The 20,224-nt window shown below is 58.2% G+C and overlaps 1 protein-coding gene across 2 annotated transcripts; it reads right to left on the bottom strand.

The window, feature by feature from the left end:
- Window positions 1-9,322: 9,322 nt before the first annotated feature.
- MIS18A (MIS18 kinetochore protein A) lies at window positions 9,323-19,295 on the bottom strand. 2 transcript variants are annotated; one of them, XM_029082654.2, is made up of 5 exons: window positions 19,127-19,295; window positions 13,856-13,922; window positions 12,524-12,646; window positions 11,165-11,264; window positions 9,323-10,059 (listed from the first exon to the last, which is right to left on the bottom strand). In XM_029082654.2, exons 1-5 carry the CDS (start codon window positions 19,278-19,280, stop codon window positions 9,991-9,993), a joined length of 513 nt encoding a protein of 170 aa, XP_028938487.1. In that variant the 5' UTR covers window positions 19,281-19,295; the 3' UTR covers window positions 9,323-9,990. The 2 variants fall into 2 exon arrangements, with proteins under 2 accessions (XP_028938487.1, XP_007660239.2); XM_007662049.3 differs by having other exon boundaries at window positions 18,962-19,295.
- Between the last annotated feature and the right edge of the window lie 929 nt (window positions 19,296-20,224).

The raw sequence follows: 20,224 nt of genomic DNA on the forward strand, positions 1-20,224 counted from the left end.
AAGAGCGGGGATTAGAACCCACGACCTTCTGACTCCCAGGCCAGCGCTCTATCCACTCCGCCCGGCTTCAACGCTCACAGTCCCTTCTTGTAACGAGCTTACAGTCTAGGGGCTTACAGAGAAGCAGCTCGGCTTAGTGGCAAGAGCCCGGGTTTGGGAGTCAGGGGGCGTGGGTTCTAATCCTGGCTCCGCCACTTTTCAGCTGCGTGACCTTGGGCAAGTCACTTCGCCTCTCTGTGCCTCAGTTCCCTCATCTGTAAAATGGGGATGACGACTGTGAGCCCCTCGTGGGACAACCCGATTCCCCTGTATCTCCCCCAGCGCTTAGAACAGTGCTGGGCACATAGCAAGCGCTTAACAAATACCATCATCATCATCAGAGAGAGCCCTTCTCTCTAGACTGAAAGCTCGTCACGGGCCGGGAACGTTTCTATTAATTCTGTTGGACTGTACTCTCCCGAGCGACGCACAGAGTAAGCCCCCTCTGGACTGTCACCTTCTCCATTCAATTTTATTTATTGTGCACTTACCGGGTGCAGAACACTGTATTAAGCACTTGGGCGGGTACAGTATAACCATAAACAGACTCGTTTCCCTGCCCGAACGAGTGGTCTAAATAAAAAGAAATGGTGGTATTTGTAAAGCGCTTACTCTGTGCAAAGCACTGTTCTAAGCGCTGGGGGATACAAAGTGATCAGGTTGCCCCACGTGGGGCTCACAGTTTTAATCCCCATTTTACAGATGAGGTAACCGAGGCCCAGAGAACTGAAGTGACTTGCCCAAAGTCACACAGCGGGCAAGCGGCGGGGCCGGGATTAGAACCCGTGACCTCTGAGTCCCAAGCCTGGGCTCTTTCCACTGAGCCACGCTGCTTCTCTAAATAAATGACAGATACGGAGCTAAGCGCTGTGGGGCCGGGACGGGGGGTGATGAATAAAGGGAGCGGGAGAAGAGGATAATAATAATAATGTTGGTATTTGTTAAGCGCTTACTAGGTGCCGAGCACTGTTCTAAACGCTGGGGTAGACACGGGAATCAGGTTCTCCCACGTGGGGCTCACAAGTCTTAATCCCCATTTGACAGATGAGGGAACTGAGGCACCGAGAAGTGAAAAGTGACTTGCCCAAAGTCACACGGCTGACACGTGGCAGAGCCGGAGTTCGAACCCATGACCTCTGACCCCAAAGCCCCGGCTCTCTCCAGTGAGCCACGCTGCTTCTCGAGTGGGGAAAAGGCCTCTTGAAGGAGATGGGGCTTCGGTAAGGCTCCGAAGGGAGGGAGAGGCAACGTTGGATGCGAAAAGGGAGGCCATTCGAGGCCGGAGAGAGGACACGGGCGAGGGGTCGGGTAGATGAGATGGAGGCACCGGGAGAAGGTTGGCATTAGGGGAGGGAAGTGTGCGGGCTGGGTTGGACTAGGAGAGGTAGGAGAGGACGAGGCGACGGAGCGCTTTAAAGTGAATAGGAAGGAGCTTTTATTTGAAGGTGGAAGGGCCGGAGGTAGTTGAGGAGTGGGGAAACCGAGTCCCGAGCGTTTCGGTAGACACACCATCCGGGCGGCGGAGTGGAGTATGGACCGGAGCGGGGAGAGACGGGAGGCTGGGCGGTCGGCAAGGAGGTTGGTACAGTGACTGGAAGCCCGTCAAAGGGCGGGGACCGTCTCTGACACCGACTTGTCCGTCCCCAGCGCTTAGTACAGTGCTCTGCACCCAGTAAGCGCTCAATAAATGCCACTGAATGAATGAATGATCAAGGTGGGAGAGGATAAGTGACCGGATGAACTCGCTAGCGGTTTGGGGGGAGCGAAGGGCGGATCTGAACGCAGTTGTCCAGGAGGAACCCACGGGATTTAGCCATGGACTGAACGAGTGGGTCGGATGAGAGAGCGGTCAGGGAAAATGCCGACGTTACGGGCTTACTAACGAGGAGGGTATTTGTTAAACGCTTGCTATGTGCAAAGCGCCGTTCTAAGCGCTGGGGGGATACGATAACGATGGTGACGATGGCGTTTGTTAAGCGCTTACTATGTGCAAAGCACCGTTCTAAGGGCTGGGGGTGGATACAAGGTGATGGGTTTGTCCCGCGAGGGGCTCAGAGCCTTAATCCCCATTTTGAAGACGAGGGAACTGAGGCCCAGAGAAGGGAAGCGACACAAGTGGCGGAGCCGGGATTAGAACCCGCTTGACTCTAGCGCTGGCGTCTGTCTAGCCTCCAGCTTTTTGAATCACTCCTCCCTCTCGTTCTTTCCCCGTTTCTCTGTCGGGTCAGTCACCCTAGGGCAGGGAGGGCGCGTCTCACCCCCGTTGGTCGGCGGGCCGTCCCCGCCGTGTCCAGGGCCTTGCTCCGCAACCCCCGGGGACGGCCACACGCCGGGAAACTCAATCTCCAACGGCCCTAAGGTATCGGTGTCCAGAGAGACCGGCTGAGAGATAGTGTAACGGAAGCGATTAGGTAGACACGTGAGATGCTCAACCCTTCCGCTTTCTCCCTCCCCAGAGGTCGAACAAAAGGCTCAAATCCTCTTATCTTGGGCAAACCCGTCTCGCTAAAGGCCCGAGGAAGAGGTTGCCGTTCAGAATTCCAGAGAGACGCTGTGTCTTTTCAACCCAGTTCTAACTCCAGTCGATCAATGGCAATAATAATAATTGGGCTCTTTCTTAAGCGCCTGCTACGTGCCAAGCGTTGTAGTAAACACTGGGGTAGATGCAAGATCACCAGGTCCCACGTGGGGCTCTCAGCCTGAGGAGGAGGGAGAAAAGGCATCGACTGAATCCCCATTTTGCGGGTGAGGAAACTGAGGCACGGAGAGGTTAAGCGATTTGCCCAAGGTCACACAGCTGGTGGGTGGCGGAGCCGGGGTTAGAACCCAGGTCCCCTGACTCCCGGGCCCGGGCTCTTTCCGCTCGGCCCCCCCCCCCCCGGTAGGACGATTCCAGGGTGGCTCGGTTCGAGGGGGAAAATGGCTTTGGATCCTGCCCAGATTTTTCTCGTTTGCCCGTCGAACCCTTCTTTAGTTGGGGTCAGCGCAGCGCTTCTCCTACCGGACACCTAGCGGTGCGCTTAGCGGCGTGCGGGAGGGCGAAGTGCCCAGTTCTCATGGCCAACCGACCCCCGGGAGGGTGTCGGAATGAATTTAATCGGCCTCTCGGGGAGGGGAGAGGAGCGGACCGGGAGGGGAAGCGACGCCGAGGGTTTCCTCCGCTGGGGAGGGCGGGGGTGGGCACCGTCTGGGCCTGGCCTCTCTGCAGCCCTAGTTTGCATTCTGACGCATCGGCGGAGGTTAATCGGCAGTTCGCCGAGAACAGGGTTCCGGGAAGCCGCCCGGCTGTCCGCCCACCATACTCTGTCCGGCCCCGGCCCCCCCACCCTGTCCGGCCCTGCCCACTTCGCCCTGCCAGACCGACAAGATGCCCCCATTTACCAGGAGGTGGCACTTTCGCACTAGGATAAGCGCCGCCTGAGGCCCGGCTGGGCTCGGCCCGCCGTTCCCCGGGCATAAAGTCCGGTCTCTTACGTAAAGGAGATGCCGAGTTGGCGCTCACCCTCGGGGAGAGACCCAGGAAGCGGCCCTCCACCCTTTCTGCCAGCGCCACCCCGGCGAGGGGGGCCCGGCGTCCATCCCCAAGGCGGCCTCCCCTCGTCCCTCCGGCCGACGCTCCTCGGAGCCCTTCTGACCGGCCCGGCGGCGCGTGGCCGCCGAGGTGAGGGGGCTCTCCCGGAATCCACCGTCTGAGCCGAGGGCGCCTGGCCAACCTGCCCAGGAGAGGAGCCCCACCCCGTCTCCCCACCTTCTGCCCTCAATCGATCACCTTTATTGAGCACTGACTGAGCGCTTGGGAAAGTACAATCTAACGACATAACAGGTCCATTCCCTGCCCACAATAAGTGTACGGTCTAGAAGGGGAGACGGACACGAATAGAAATAGATCACAGATACGGGCACGAGGGCCGTGGGGCCGAGGGAGGGAGGAATAAAGGGAGCGAATCGGGGCGATCCTCGAGCCCGTGCTCTTTCCACTCTGCCTTCCTTTCTCTCCCCACTCCAGTCCACGCTTCACTCGCCTGCCCAGATCATTAAAAAAAAGAAAATGCTCGGTCCACGTCTCCCTACTCCCCAGAAACCTCCAGCCGCTGCCCATCTGCAGCGAACAGAAACTCCTCACCGGTGACTTTAAGGCTCTCAGTCACCTCTCCCCCTCCAACCTTACCTTGCCCATCTCCCGCCACAAACCAGTCCGCACACTTCTCTCCCCTAACGCTAACGTACTTACTCTCCGTACCTCCCCCTCATCGATCTCACTCCCAACCCCTTGCCCAGATATAAACTCCCTCGGATTCGGAACCCCGTCCCCCTTCGCATCGGACGGACCGCCGCTCTCCGCGCCTTCCGAGTCCTAATGAGGTCACATCTCTTCCAAGAAGCCTTCCCTGCCCCAGTCCTCTTTTCCCCATTTGCCCTCCCTTCTGCGTCGCCTCTGCGTTTGGGAGGGGTATCTTAAGCGCTTCGATGTTCACCCCGCCCCCAGACCCACGGCACTTAGGCACAGATCCTTATTCTCTGCCCTCTCTCCCCAACCGTAAATCATTTTCACCTCCGTCTCCCTCTAGATCGCAAGCTTCCCGTGGGCAGAGATCACGTCTACCATCTCCATGGTGTCGTCTCTGGGAAGCTGGGATGGAGAGGGGAGAGTCAGGGGTGTGGGATGGTCCAGGCTGGGTGACTGGGGAAGCGTTAGGGATGGAGAGGGAAGAGTCAGGGGTGTTGGAGGGTCGGTGCTGGGTCGGTGGGGAAAGTCGGGGACGGAGAGAGGAGAGTCGGGGGTGTGGGACGGACGGTGCTGGGTCACTGGGGGAGAGTCTGGGGCGGAGAGGGGAGAGGGGCAGGGTCTCTTGGGAGACGAAAGAGCCTCAGTGCCGCACTCGGGACCACCTCCTTCTCCCCGGGGCCGCCCCCTCCCCTTTACCCCTGCCTCGCTCCCGTCTCACCTCTAGCTTGGAACCCAGAGGCACGGTGACCCCGACCGTCGTCGGGCAGGGATCGGCTCTGTTGCCGAATTGTACATTCCAGGCAGAGCACCGTCGTAAGCGCTCAATGAATACCACTGAATGAAACGCTTCGGCTGCAGAGCTGTCTGGTTCCCGCCTGCAGCCGGGTCAGGTTTCCCAAAATTCAAGCAGGATGGGGCAGGGCGGGGGGACGGGGGTGGGTGGGCGGTCTCTCTCTCTCTCTCTCTCCGTACATCTCTCCCTCTAAATCTACCTCTCTCTCTGTCCGTCCGTCCCTTTCTCAGGCACTGGACAGTGCCCGGGCCCGTAGGGAAAACCCCAAGACGGACCAATGGATAGTCTCGGAGAAGCAGCGTGGCCTGACGAAAAGAGCACGGGTTTGGGAGTCAAAGGATGTGGGTTCTAATCCCGGCTCCGCCACTTGTCTGCTGTCAGACTTCGGGCGAGCTGCCTAACTTCTCTGCGCCTCAGTTCCCTCATTTCTCAAATGAGGACTAAGACTGTGAGCCCCACGTGGGACAACCTGAGGACCATGTATCCACCCCAGCGCTTAGAACAGTGCCTGGCACATAGTAAGCGCTTAACCAATACCATAACCAACCCAGCTGACTCCCACTGAGCCCCACCAGGCCCGCCCCTGCCCAGGGAGCGGTGGGAGGGTCGGGCCTGGGAACGGGAGAGTCCTTTGCTAGAGGGAAGTCAGACCAGCGGCTGTGGTCAGTGACTCCCTTGCTCTGGCTTGGCGACCCTGCTGCCCGCGACGCCCCTCTTGCCTTCGGCTCCCTTGGAATTCAGACCACGCCATCGTGCCGGGGTGGAGGGCGGACAGGCAGCTCGGCTCCTGGTCCCCCAAACGTTCCCGGAGTGGAGGGAAGGGGAGGAAGGAGGGAACAGACCAGGGGTCCCTAGGAACCCGTTCCTCTATTAGGCAATCTGTCATTCCGTCAGGTATTTATTGGACCTAGAAACCTTTCACCCCCTTTCTAGCCTGCCCCGCCTCTTCTGGAACCTCTCCCTAATCATTACCCTATTTATTTTGTTAATGAAATGTACATCGCCTCGATTCTATTTCGTTGCCATTGTTTTTACGAGATGTTCTTCCCCTCGACTCTATTTATTGCCATCGTTCTCGCCTGTCCGTCTCCCCCGATTAGACGCTAAGCCCGTCAAACGGCAGGGACCGTCTCTATCTGTTGCCGACTTGTTCATTCCAAGCGCTTAGTACGGTGCTCCGCACATAGTAAGCGCTCAATAAATACTATCGAATTGAAAGGGTTAGTCAGGGGGCCAAGAACGGTGCTCTGCACATAGTAAGCGCTTAACAAATACCAACATTATTATAACACGCTAAGGGATATTGTCCCATTTGCAGAGAAACAGAGACTGGGAACCATCTTGTTTAGACCGCGAGCCCATTCCCGGGCAGGGATTGTCTCTATCTGTTGCCCAAATGGTCCATTCCAAGCGCTCAATACAGTGCTCTGCACCTAGTAAGCCTTCAATAAATACTATCGAACGAATCTTGGCGGGGAGAAATTCTGACACACACCTGTGCATACATTCTCTCAGGCATATACGTTCAGTCCTTCTTAATAATAGTGGTGGTATTTGTTAAGCGCTTATTAACGTGCAAAGCACTGTTCTAAGCGCTGGGGGGATACAGAGCGATCAGGTTGTCCCACGTGCGGCTCACAGTCTTAATCCCCGTTTTACAAATGAGGTAACTGAGGCACAGAGAAGTCAGGTGACTTGCCCAAAGTCACACAGCTGGCAAGTGGCGGAGTCGGGATTCGAACCCATGACCTCCGACTCCCAAGCCCAGGTTCTTTCCACTGAGCCACGCTGCTTCTCTTCTTACATTCGTATGTCCCAAGAGGTGCGCGCGCACACTTTCTCTCTCACCACAGACCCTCCAGTCAGGAGATGGAAACAAAGTCTGAACTCAAGTTATCTTGCCAGGGCCAAGCTGGGGAGGGAGGCGGGGACGTTTGGTCTGCGTCTTTCCAGGACCTGTATCTGCACAAGAAGAGATATTAAATCCATTATCCTTTCACAGCGTCTCATCTCCGGTGCCTGGAGGAGCCATACGCAACGTTTCTGGGTAACTCGAAGGTGGGGGCCGCATCTCTGGTGAGCCGGGCACAGCCTGAGGCTGAGCTCAGAAAGAACTGAAGCGGGGGCGGGCAGGAGGACGGGGAGGACGCCGAGGGCCCAAGGGTGGGAAGACAGGCGGGAGGGCGGGCAGCCTGGCACAGGACAGAGAGCACGGGGACGGAAGAAGGTGGCGTGAGGCTGCTGATGGGCAGGTGGTCTACCGCGGGAGCGAAGGCGGGCGACGGGTGCCCCTGGCTACCCACCAGTGACCGGGACAAGACCGCTGCGGTGCCTCTGATGGTTTCCCCAGGCGAGGCCTTATGGGGTTCCCGTGGGGTGGCACGCCGGGGCTGGGCCAGGGTGGAGGAGGAACGGGGGCCGCACAGCTCCGGGGAATAGCGTCTCCGAGTCGGCACCGCCTTCTCGGCCCCCCTCCGGGCCTCTCTACTTACCTCGCCACCCCAGTTCCGGACGGTGCTCGGGCTTGCGGGCCCTGGAGGGATGTGTATCGTCCCTTCCGACTTGCTCTCCTTGGACAGAGGCTACCGTTCGCCTGGCCCGGCCCGTCTACGCTTCCGGCTAAAGCGTCCCAGAGGACTGGCGGCCCCGGCCCCGCCACCGGCTCCGTGCAGCGAGGAACTGGCCGCTGGGATTCCAATTTGGAAGGAGAACCTGGCCCGAGGCTCGCTGCCCCATCACTCCTATCCTCAAGGGGCGACTGCCGTTCTGTGCTCTCCTTTACCAATGGTAATGGGGGGCGGGGACGAGGCCATCTGGATAAGCGAAGGAGACCCCAACTTCATGGCATCATCAGCTTCCGTCAGTTCCCCGGCGTGGCCGAGGCCTGCTCAGCCTCTCCTCTCTCCACGTGGTGGACAGGGGCCGGGTAAAGGGCCGCGAGAACCAATCCTGGGAGCGACTGGGGCGGGAGAGGGTCACACCCCACCTTCACTCCCCTGAGCGCTTACTTCGGCCAAGTCCGCTCACATCAAGGATTTCGGCGTCTCCCACAACGTCCCTGTTGTCGCCATCAGTCAGCAGCTTGGCCTAGCGGATTGGGCCCGGGAGTCAGAAGGACCTGGGTTCTAATCCCCACCCCGCCACTTATCAGCTGTGTGACTTGGGGCAAGTCGCTTCACTTCTCTGTGTCTCAGTGACCTCAGCGGTAAAATGGAGATTAAGATTGTGAGCCCCAAATGGGACAGGGACTGAATCCAACTCAATTACCTTGGATCTACCCCCGTGTTTGGTTCAGTGCCCGGCACGTAATAAGCACTTAACAAATACAATTATTACTATTGTTATTATTTTTACACAGGATATCTGAGGCCCGGAGAGGTTTAGGGACTCGCCCGAGGTCGGCCAGCAGTCCCGAGGCGGGACTGGGGCTCTGGACTGGGGTCTCCAGGCCTCTTCCTCCTAGGGCTCCTTAGGGACTTCCAATAAGAAAGATCACAACAAACCCATTTAATCTGCCTCCCCTCCGTTCTCACCGCGGCCCGAGGGGGGACACCAGCTTCCAAGACTGGGTGCAAATGGCTCATTTCAAAATAAAACCACAAAACCAACCAGAAATCGGTGCGAACCGGCACCGAGAACTATCTGTCTCCTCCCACCGTGCAGGCGCTGGCAGGCAGCTGCCTACTTGGGTGATTTGCTCTGGAGGAAAGACGCGCCGTCCTTTCTCCGGGACTGTTACGGCTCCAGACGTCGGAGGCATTGGATTCCAGCAGAGCCCGGGGCCCGGGGGAGGCAGGGGGGGACGAGGAGGAAGAGAGGGGGAGAGGGCTGGGGACAAAGGGAGCCTGAGAAGCCGCGGCGAAGGCAGACAAAGGGAAGAGGGAGAGAGGAGAGAGAGCGGCCAGGCGGGGACAAGAGACAAAAGAGGACAGGGTCAAGATTTCTCAGAGACCCCGAAGAGGAGAGGAAGAGAAAGACGTACAGATTAATGAAACGACGCTAGGCGTGGAGGGTCACGGGAAGAGAAGAGCGACAGGAAGAGACGGCTTTCAAGAACAAAAGAAAAGAAAAAGAAGTAGCCCGGTCGTTAGAAGGTTTTCTTGGTTTTTGTTTTTTTTTCCAAGGAGGGAAGGAAAACACATTGTCATTCTAACCTGGACGAAGATCCGACGCCTCTGCTAGTAACCCAGGAAGGAAGAGTCAGTGACACGAGACACGACGTGAATTGCCTTTTTTCTAAGATGCTAATAATTCAAATACGGTTCTTTCCAGAAATTGTTGGCTTTAATATTCTTTATGAAAACAGCTAGTAAGGGGGAAAAAACAAAACAAAACAAAGGCCTCCCCCCATCTCCCCGCCGACTGAAACGCCAGTGATCCTGGTACGGCACCAGAAAGAACGGGGGCCGGGGGAGACGGAGGCAAATGTTTTGGTCCCGGTGACCCCCAGTGCTCGCCTCCCGGCCCCCCGGGCCCTGGGCGCTCCCCTCTCAGCCCCCTCCTCCCGACGCTCGGGGCTCTGGGGCAAACAGGCCCCAAGAGAGACCAGCCACGGCACCAGGGGAACAAAGTAACAGTTGCAGAAAATTCCCTAGAGGGGACAAACTACCCTCAACATCCTAAACTTCTCCACATTTTCAGCTCTTTCCGGGGGGTGGCTGAAGCTGGTCGAACGAAGAGCTCAGAAGATAGGGAAGTCTCTCCCGACATAACTGGACGAAAAACAAGGCTCACATCTGACCCGGCAGCCCCCGTCTCCAGAAGTGTCCCTTCCGGCCCCACGCCGCTGCTCGGGGCTCAGATCCGGCGGCCCGAGCAGGGAGTCGGGGGGTCGGGCGGCGCCGCCGGCGGAGAGGATGCCACCCCCCTGCCCGACGGTCCCCGGGAGGGCGCGGGGCATGGAGGAGAGGGAGGGTGTCCTCTCCGCTGGTTATAAAGAAGCAAGTTTGGACTCCACCACGGACAGCCTCATCCCCATCTCCTTCAGGACCACGGCCGCCTGTGAACACAACGGAAGGAGGCCCGTCAGCCGTGGGCGGTCCGGCCGGCCCGCCGCTCTCCGGCAGGCCCCTCTGGATAGCAACGGCGACAACTGTGCTATTTGTTAAGCGCTTACTATGTACCGAGCACTGTTCCAAGCGCTAGACTAGATGGAAGATAACTGGGTTGGACTCGATCCCTGTCCCACATAGGGCTCCCGGTCTTATTCCCCATTTTACAGATGAGGGAACTGAGGCATAGAGAAGTGAAGTGACTGGCCCAAGGTCACAGAGGTGGAGCCAGTATTAGAACCCATGACTTTCTGACTCCCAGGCCCGTGCTCTATCCACAGGCTGGGGAAGCAGCGCGGCTCAGTGTAAAGAGCCCGGGCTTCGGAGTCAGAGGTCATGGGTTCGACTCCCGGCTCTGCCACTTGTCAGCTGTGTGACTTTGGGCGAGTCGCTTCACTTCTCTGTGCCTCAGTTACCTCATCTGCAAAATGGGGATTAACTGTGAGCCTCACGTGGGACGACCCGATTATCCTGTATCTCCCCCAGCGCTTAGAACGGTGCTCGGCACGTAGTAAGCGCTTAACAAATACCAACGTTATTAGGCCACGCTGCTTCCCAGCCTGTTCGGGAGCCCCGCCGGGTCCTGCCCCGAGAGGAATATAACCCCCGGCTCCTGGTGGGTGTCGGTAGCCCCCCGGCCTCCGTTGGGTCCCCTCAATCTCCACAGGCTACAAGCCTCGCCCCGGGCCGCCTCGCTCCCTTCCCGCCTGAGCTGTCAGCTTGCTGTGGGCGGGGATCACGCCTACCAACTCTGTTACACTGTACTCTCCCAAGTGCTCAGTACAGTGCTCTGCACCTAGTAAGCTCTCAATCAATATGACCGACCGGTTGATCCCCTCCACTGCCTCCTCCCGCTTGGCAGTGGTCAACTGACTCCAGGGGCCGGCGCCTTGCCAAGAAGACCGTGGCTTCGAAAGTCACCGTCACCACGGCCTTGTTCCAATCCGACGTGGGTCACGAGGGTATTCTGCAGGAGCCGGGATTCTTCGGCTGGCCCCGGCCAGCGCCACGCGTGCTCGCCTGTGGAGTATGTGGAGCTAAGTGCCTATTTACCCGTTCCAGAGCTTCTTCCAATACAGCCCGGCTCTGCAGAGTCAACAGAGGCCCGTCCGACTCGGGCACCGCCGGCTTCTCCGAGGAACCCAAAACGTAACTGCAAGACACAAGGGGACAGAGCCCGCGACCGAGGGTTCTTAAATAGCGACCTGGACACCCTGCTTTATGGACCCTCTCCCACCGGGACCCCCCCTCTCGCATCAGCTCTAGGGGGGCCCCCGCGTAGGCCGGCGTCCCGATGGCATAAACACCACGCCCCGGAGACGGGCAGTTTCCGTCGGCCCGAACGTCGCGACTCGTGCCAAACGCAAGATTTTCATCACAGAGTCGCGAAGACGACCCCAGCGACCCCCGTGAGGCGCCGGTCATCAACCGTCAGCCGCTCGAATGACTCTGAGGTCCATTCCCCCCTTCCTCGGTGGGAGGAGAAGAGCCTCATCCCCGGTGGTTCTCAGCGAGTTTACCAAGAAGCTAATCCTGGGCCCTCTGGACCCCGGGTGCCGTGACAACAGAAGAGGCGGTCTGGTCACGAGCTTGCACGTGGAAGCCACCGAGGGAGTATTCATTCATTCGATCGTACTTATTAAGCGCTTACTATGTGCAGAGCACTGGATTAAGTGCTCGGGAATGTACAACAACCATATTGTGATACCGTACACTCGCTGCGATACTGACTCCCAGCGAGTCAGTCATCCCCACATTCTACAACGGCTGACTGCAACGCCTTCTGTTGGCTACCACCCAGGGCGTCGATTTATCCTTTCCGCATGGCAGTACAGCCAGGCACCGTACTAAGCGCTAACCACAGCGAACAAGGACCCCAAGTGGAAAACGATGGAAGGCTTTCCGTAATCTCCTCTAGGAGCCGGTGTAAACGTCACGCATTTGCCAACTTCCCCAACTAGAAGCGTCTTTCGGGTCGCCGATGAAATAAGCGGAACCGAACTGGCCGCCCTGAATGAATATTTAAGAGAAAACGGCCGAGAAACACTCAGGAAGTGCAGGGATTTTCTCCGTCAGGCATCCCGCAGGCCTTCTCCGCCTGTAAAATCCCATTCCGTTTCAGACGGCAGCGTCTCCTAACGGATCGTACGTGGCCCTGGAAGTCAGGAGGGCCCGCGTTCTAATCCCAGCTCCACCACCGTCTGTTGAACCACCTTGGGTAAGTCACTTCACTTGTCTGGGCCTCGGTTACCTCATCTGTGAATTGGGGGTTAAGACTGACCCCATGTAGAGCAGGGACTGCGTATCCAGCCCCATCTGCTTCTACCCACCCCAGCACCTAGAACGGGGTCTGGTACGGAGTAAGCGATTAACACGTGCCACGGTCATCAGCCTGGGACACAGCGAACTTACCTCTCAATGGCATCGACGCTCAAGCAGAATAAGTCGCGCTTGAAGTCGAGGTGTCGGGGCGTGCACCTGAAGATGCTGCCGAGGTTCAGGGAGCAGCCGGCGCAAAAGAGAGTCTCGATCAAGCTACGGGAGGCAAGATGACAGCCCACGGTCACCCCCGAGGGACTAAATCCCGAACGCCGCCGGCAACGGGGGGAGAGTGGCAGACCGCCCTCTGGTATAACACTCTAGAATGTGAGTTCGGGCGGGGAGCGTGGCACGGTATTTGTTAAGCGCTACTATGAGCCAGGCACTGAACTGAGCGCTGGGGTAGATACTAGGGGAATCTGGACAGGGATGCTGGCTACCCACTCTGCTGCACTGGACTCTCCCAAGCACTTGGTAGAGCGTTCTGCACACACTCAGCGCTCAACAGATACCACTGATCGATCGAGAGGAGGGTCTATTTTTCAAATGGCAATTCTGCATCGGAGCAGTAGGCCAGCACCTCCAAAACGGGTCCTGAGCGTCTGGGCCCACGGAAGACACTCGGCAGAGACCCCGCGCCCACAGAAAGGTCTCGGCAGAGCCCCCGGGCCCGCAGGAGAGCCTCGGCAGAGCCCGGGGGAACGCGGGAGAGCCTCGGCAGCCGCGGACGGGTGGCAGCGCTAGAAAGCCTCCAGGCGCCCGGCCCCGACGGCCATCCACAGATGCGGAAATTGGACCGTGAGCCCCATGTGAGCCAGGGACTGTGTACCACTTGATACCACCCTAGCACTTAAAGCCAACGAAGAAACTCAACGACCGCAACAGAGACACCCCGCCCCTGGCCACGGGCGGGAGCACGAGTGCCGCGGGGCCCAGCCAACCGGCCTGCACGGCCACCGGACGGCGGCTTCCTTGAGGCGAGGCCGGGCCTACCAGACCCCAGGAAAGCCCGGAAAAACTGGGAAACAAGGTTTCCTGTCCACCCAAAAGTCTGAGGGCAGTCAAGAGCCACTGACAAAAAACCATCAGGTTCTCCCCGCTTGCTGCTCCCCTCTAGGCTTGATGTTCAACCATTTACAGCTGAATAATTTACAGTTACAAGACTCTATTAAGGTGTCTCTTTACTCAATGGCATCGTGCCCTCCCAAGCACTTAGTACTGTGCTCTGCGCACAATAAACACCATTGTTTGGCTGACTTTGTTCCAGGTGGGCTGACCACACAACCTCGGTGGGGGGTCAGTACCGTGTTTCGCTCGTATCCACCCCTGTGCTTAGTACAGTGCCTGGCCCACGGTGAAAGAGCCCACAATTATCACGGTGTTAAGATCATCCCGTAAAACCACATTTTCTACTGAGTTACTTACCAACCGTATTCGTTTGCACGACTAGAGAGCTTCTGCTCCTTATCCACAGACACATTTGGGGAGACACCTAAGAGGAGAGAAAGAGAGTTGGGAGTGACCTTAGGCAAGTCGCCTCGCTTACCTCATCTGTGAAATGGGAATCGAGACTGTGAGCCCCATGTGGGAACCGGGACCGTGTCCAAACTCCTAAGCTTGCGTGCACGGCACATAGTAAACGCTGAACAAGTACCATAAAAAAAAAAAAATCGTGACAGGCTCGGGAGCGGTAATTTTTACAGCACTTGATGCTCTTTGAGAGATCTGCCAATTGGAACCGCTCGGTCCACAAGCTGGAAAGTGAGGCTCCTCTCGCAGGGTCGGCGATGGACACTTTCCAGCCCCACAGACTCTGTCAGAAACCAGCTCCAAGACGCGCCCCGCCGTGTCGAGGTCCCGGTCCACCGTGCCTCCCTGCTCCGCCCGGACACCCGCTCGGGCGTGAGTCCGTCGAGAGAACTGCCCCGTCGAACATCACCCAGATGATGACCCCCTCCTTAAGACCCCCGTCCCGTTTCGAAGCATAACTTGCCCCCGACAGAGGCAGCTCGGGCCTGGGTCCTGGCCCAAAAGCCCGTTCGAATCCAAACCGGCCGGCAACGGCATCTGAATCTCCCGCTGAGATTGGCAGAGGAGCCTTGGGCCTGATTCGCGCAACCTCACACCCACCCACAACCAGGTACTTTTCTTTTTGAACGGTACTTTAAGTGCTTACTATGTGCCAGGCACTACACTATGTGCCGCGGTAGATAGAAGATATTTCGGTTGGGTACGGGCCCTGTCCCAGTTGGGACTCGCAGTCTAAGTTGAAAGGGGAAGGGCTTAATCACCAATTTACACATGAGGTAACCGAGGCACACGGGAGCTAAGGTCACACGGCCGACGAGTGGCAGGGTCGGGATTAGAACCCGGTGCCTCCGACTCCCAGGCCAGTGCCCTTCCCGCTAGGCCGCTCACAGGCACAGCCAGGCTCACGGACCCAGTCGGGTTGTCCCCAGCATCGCACGCCTAACGGCACGACCCTGTAATAGCTGAGCACGCCCCGGGTCCAGTGAATCTCGGCACAGACCATAGGAGCTGCATCTTTGCGAAAACCTTGAATCCTGTGAAACTGAGTCTTACGAATCACTGAGTCGGCTTGACGGAGGTGGTTAGTTTCCAGAGCTTTGGATTTTTCCCCTCACGTTTTTAAGCGATTCAGGAGAGGCCACGACTGGAAGACGACTTCTGCTTTTTCCAATCCCCGTCTCCTTTCCCAACCCCAGACCCGTGGCTCGGCGGAAAGGGCCCGGGCTTTGGAGTCAGAGGTCATGGGTTCGAATCCCCGCTCGGCCACTTGTCAGCTGTGTGACTTTGGGCGAGTCACTTCACTTCTCGGTGCCTCGGTTCCCTCATCTGTAAAATGGGGGATTAAGACGGTGAGCCCCAAGTGGGACAACCTGATTCCCTTGTGTCTACCCTAGCGCTTAGAACAGTGCTCGGCACACAGTAAGCGCTTAACAAATACCAACATTATTATTCCCTATCTCAGGGCGGGCTCGCCTGCTCCCATCCTCGAGATGGGGAGGGTCCCAGCTGCAGTTTGGCTCGGGGTCGGGGCTTCCCGGAGGGGTCGGCAGGGTCCCAACCTACCTCCCGCTAGAACCAACTGACTTCTTAAATTCTCTCACGTGGAAGCTTTCAAGCACCTTGAGTTTGGTGTAACCCAGGTTCGAATCCCAGCCCCGCCGCCGGCCTCCGTGAGACTCTGGGCAAGTCTCTTCACTGCAGGGGTCATTTTGCTCATCTGTAAAATGGGGATAAGATACTCCTTCTTCACCCTCCCGCCTTCTGAGCTCATGAACCCTGTGGGGCCAGGGTCCGTGTCCCACCTCATTAGGCTACGTGCACCCTACCCTCCTGCACGGTGCTTGCCACGCATTTCCTTAGACCACTTGGGAATTCTCAAGGAATGGCAAGTAGGAATAGGGTTCTGCACAAAGTAAGTGTTAAATAAAGAGTCTCGACTAATTAAGTGCCGCCCCGGTGTCGGTCAGGGCTTGCTGAGCTGACACTGTCCAAGGTCGATTAGGGCCCACGGGGAGGTGGTCTATTCTCCTCTCCTCAAGGTGGTCCACGGGAATTAGGAGGAGGAAGCAAGCCTCCTGCCTCCCTCCAATATCCCTTCACCGACTTTCACCCCCGGGGGCAATAGTGAAGGGCGGATGGATGTGACAGGAGGCGGTAAAAATAATAATGTTGGTATCTGTTAAGCGCTTACTATGTGCCAAGCACTGTTCTAAGCGCTGGGGTAGACACAGGGGAATCAGGATGTCCCACGCGGGGCTCACAGTCTTCATCCCCATTTTACAGATGAGGTAACTGAGGCACACGGAAGTTAATAATAATGTTGGTATTTGTTAAGCGCTTACTATGTGCAGAGCACTGCTCTAAGCGCTGGGGGAGACACAGGGGAATCAGGTCGTCCCACGTGAGGCTCACAGTTGATCCCCATTTTACAGATGAGGTAACTGAGGCACAGAGAAGTGAAGTGACTTGCCCACAGTCACCCAGCTGACAAGTGGCAGAGCTGGGATTCGAACCCATGTCCTCTGACTCCAAAGCCCGGGCTCTTTCCACTGAGCCACGCTCGTTGTTGGGTAGGGATGGTCTCCATCCGTTGCCCAACTGTACTTTCCAAGCGCTTAGTACAGTGCTCTGCACACATTAAGCGCTCAATAAATATGACTGAATGGAGGGCGGGTGGGTGAAACACCTCTCTGGTGTTTTTGTGGGCAGGGGGCGGCCTAGTTTTCCGTGCCGTGGGGGGGGGCAGGGCTTAAGTCTGGTGAGGTGGCTTCGGGTGGCCCAAGTAAGTAGTCCCTTCACCCCATCGCCGTGAGGGGACCCCCGGGGAGGGCCGGGGAGGGGGGCGGGTAGGTGTCTCCCCCTGCACCCCCGGACCCCGCTCTGCCCCTGCCGGCTGGGAGTCCACCCGCTGAGCCAAGGCAGGGGACTGGAGCGGGTGACCCGCCCCCGGGGCCTTGGAGAAGCAGTGTAGCCTGGTGGCCTGGAACTCAGAAGGACCTGGGTTCCGATCCCGCCTCTGCCACCTGTCCGCTGTGTGACTTTGGGCATGTCACCTCACTCCTCTGTGCCTCGGTTACCTCATCTGTAAAATGGGGAGTGAGAGTGTGAGTCTCGCGTGGGACAACCTGATGACCCTGTATCTACCCCAGTGCTTAGAACCGTGCTTGGCACATAGTAAGTGCTTAACAAATGCCAACATTATTATTATTACTAAAAAGGGGATGAAGCTGTGAGCCTCACGTGGGACAACCTGACGACTCTCCATCTCCCCCCGCGCTTAGAGCAGTGCTCAGCATACAGTAAGCGCTTAAATACCCACATCGTTATTATTATTACTATTATTATTAAAAGGGGATGAAGCTGTGAGCCCCAAGTGGGCCAACCTGATGACCTTCCACCTCCGCCCGCACTTAGAACAGGGCTGGGCACAGAGTAAGTGCTTAAATACCAAGATTATTATTGCTATTATTATAAAGGGGATGAAGCTGTGAGCCTCGTGTGGAACAACCTGATGACCTTCTAACTCCCCCGAGCTTAGAACAGAGCTGGGCGCATAGCAAGCGCTTAAATACCAACATTATTATTGTTATCATTAAAAAGGGGATGAAGCTGTGAGCCCCACAGGGGCCAACCTGATGAGCTTCTACCTCCCCTCGCGCTTAAAACAGTGCTGGGCACAGAGTAAGCGCTTAAATACACACATTATTATTATTATTATTATTATTAAAAGGGGATGAAGCTGTGAGCCCCATAGGGGGCCAACCTGATGACCTACCACCTCCCCTCGTGCTTAGCACAGTGCTGGGCACTGAGTAAGCCCTTAAATACCAACATTATTATTATTATTCAAAGGGGATGAAGCTGTGAGCCTCACTTGGGCCAACCTGATGACCTCCTACCTCCCCTCGTGCTCAGCACAGTGCTGGGCACAGCGTAAACACTTAAATACCCACATTATTGCTATCATTATTAAAAGGGGGTGAAGCTGTGAGCCCCAAGTGGGCGGACCTGATGACCTTCTACCTCCCCTCGCGCTTAGCACATAGTAAACACTTAAATATCAACATTATTGTTATTATTATTAAACGGGGATGAAGCTGTGAGCCTCACTTGGGACAACCTGATGACCTTCTACCTCGCCTCGTGCTGGGCACAGTGTAAACACTTAAATACCCACATTATTGCTATTATTAAAAGGGGGTGAAGCTGTGAGCCCCAAGTGGGCCAACCTGATGACCTTCCGCCTCCCCTCGTGCTTAGCACAGTGCCGGGCACAGAGTAAACACTTAAATACCCACATTATTCTATTATTAAAAGGGGGTGAAGCTGTGAGCCCCAAGTGGGCTGACCTGATGACCTTCCACCTCCCCTTGTGCTTAGCACAGTGCCGGGCACAGAGTAAACCCTTAAATACCCACATTATTGCTATTATTATTAAAAGGGGGTGAAGCTGTGAGCCCCACCGGAGCCAACCTGATGACCTTCCGCCTCCCCTCGTGCTTAGCACAGTGCCGGGCACAGAATAAGCGCTTAAATACCCACATTATTGCTATTATTATTAAAAGGGGGTGAAGCTGTGAGCCCCAAGTGGGCTGACCTGATGACCTTCCGCCTCCCCTCGTGCTTAGCACAGTGCCGGGCACAGAATAAGCCCTTAAATACCCACATTATGGCTATGACCTTCCGCCTCCCCTCGTGCTTAGCACAGTGCTGGGCACAGAATAATACCCACATTATTGCTATTATTATTAAAAGGGGGTGAAGCTGTGAGCCCCAAGTGGGCCGACCTGATGACCTTCCGCCTCCCCTGGCGCTCGGCACAGTGCCGGGCACCGAATAAGCCCTTAAATACCCGCATTATGGCTATTATTATTAAAAGGGGGTGAAGCCTGGGGCTCGATGACCCCGTATCGACCCCGGCGCCTAGGCCAGGGGTGGGCGCGGAGGTCTTGCCGGGCGAACGCCTTTAGGGAGGAAGAGGCGGAGGTGGGGGTTACTGACAGCGGAGGAGGACGGCGCTGCCCTCCTCGTCGCTGGCCACCCAGGCCAGGGAGTCTCCGACGGGCCGCTTGCAGCGGGCGCAGAGGAAGACGAGGGGCAGCTCGGGGGGCTGCGGCCGGGACCTTCCCCCGCCCTCCCGCTCCTCCTCCTCCTCCTCCTCCTCACAGTCCGGCCCGCCGCGGCCCTTGAGCAGATGGCAGCTGTCCTCCAGCAGGGCCAGCGCCGCCTCCAGCGCGCTCGACCCCATCGCCTCCTCCCCGCCCTCCTCGGCGTCGTCCTCGCCGCCGTGGAGCCCCCCGCCGCCGGGCCTTCCCGCCATCCGCCTCCGGCGCCGCGCCGCCGCCCGGGCGCCCTCCCCCAACGCGCCTGCGCCCGGGGACCCGCCCCCGCCTCGGCGCCTGCGCAGACGAAAAGGGGGGGGGAGGGGAAGGACGCCGCCCGGGCTTCCGCGGCCCCTCCGCGCTCGCGCCTCGGCGCCTGCGCAGATGAAGGGAGGGGGGAAAAGGACGCCCCTCGGGGTTCCTCGGCGCCTGCGCAGACGAAAAGGAGGGGGGGGGAAGGACGCCGCCCGGGCTTCCGCGGCCCCTCGGCGCCTGCGCAGATGAAGGGAGGGGGGAAAAGGACGCCCCTCGGGGTTCCTCGGCGCCTGCGCAGATGAAGGGAGGGAGGAAAAGGACGCCCCTCGGGGTTCCTCGGCGCCTGCGCAGATGAAGGGAGGGAGGAAAAGGACGCCCCTCGGGGTTCCTCGGCGCCTGCGCAGATGAAGGGAGGGAGGAAAAGGACGCCCCTCGGGGTTCCTCGGCGCCTGCGCAGATGAAGGGAGGGAAGGACGCCCCTTGGCGTTCCTCGGCGCCTGCGCAGACGAAGGGAGGGAAGGACGCCCCTCGGGGTTCCTCGGCGCCTGCGCAGACGAAGGGAGGGAAGGACGCCCCTCGGGTTTCCTCGGCGCCTGCGCAGACGAAGGCGGGGAAGGACACCGCCCGGGTTTCCTCGGCGCCTGCGCAGACAAAAGAGCGGGGAAAGACGCCGCCCGGGTTTCCTCGGCGCCTCCGCGTTCGCGCCTTGGCGCCTGCGCAGATGAAGGGAGGGAAAGGACATCGCCCGGGTTTCCTCGGCGCCTGCGCAGACGATGGTGGGGGAGGCGGGGAAGGCCGCCGCCCGGGCTTCCTCGGCCCCTCCGCGCTCGCGCCTTGGCGCCTGCGCAGACGAGCGGCGAGAGGAGGGCGGGTCCCGCAGCGCCCTCCCGTGGGCGGTCGAAGAGGA

This window comes from Ornithorhynchus anatinus, chromosome 17, assembly GCF_004115215.2.
Source record: "Ornithorhynchus anatinus isolate Pmale09 chromosome 17, mOrnAna1.pri.v4, whole genome shotgun sequence".
Lineage (NCBI taxonomy): Eukaryota > Metazoa > Chordata > Mammalia > Monotremata > Ornithorhynchidae > Ornithorhynchus > Ornithorhynchus anatinus.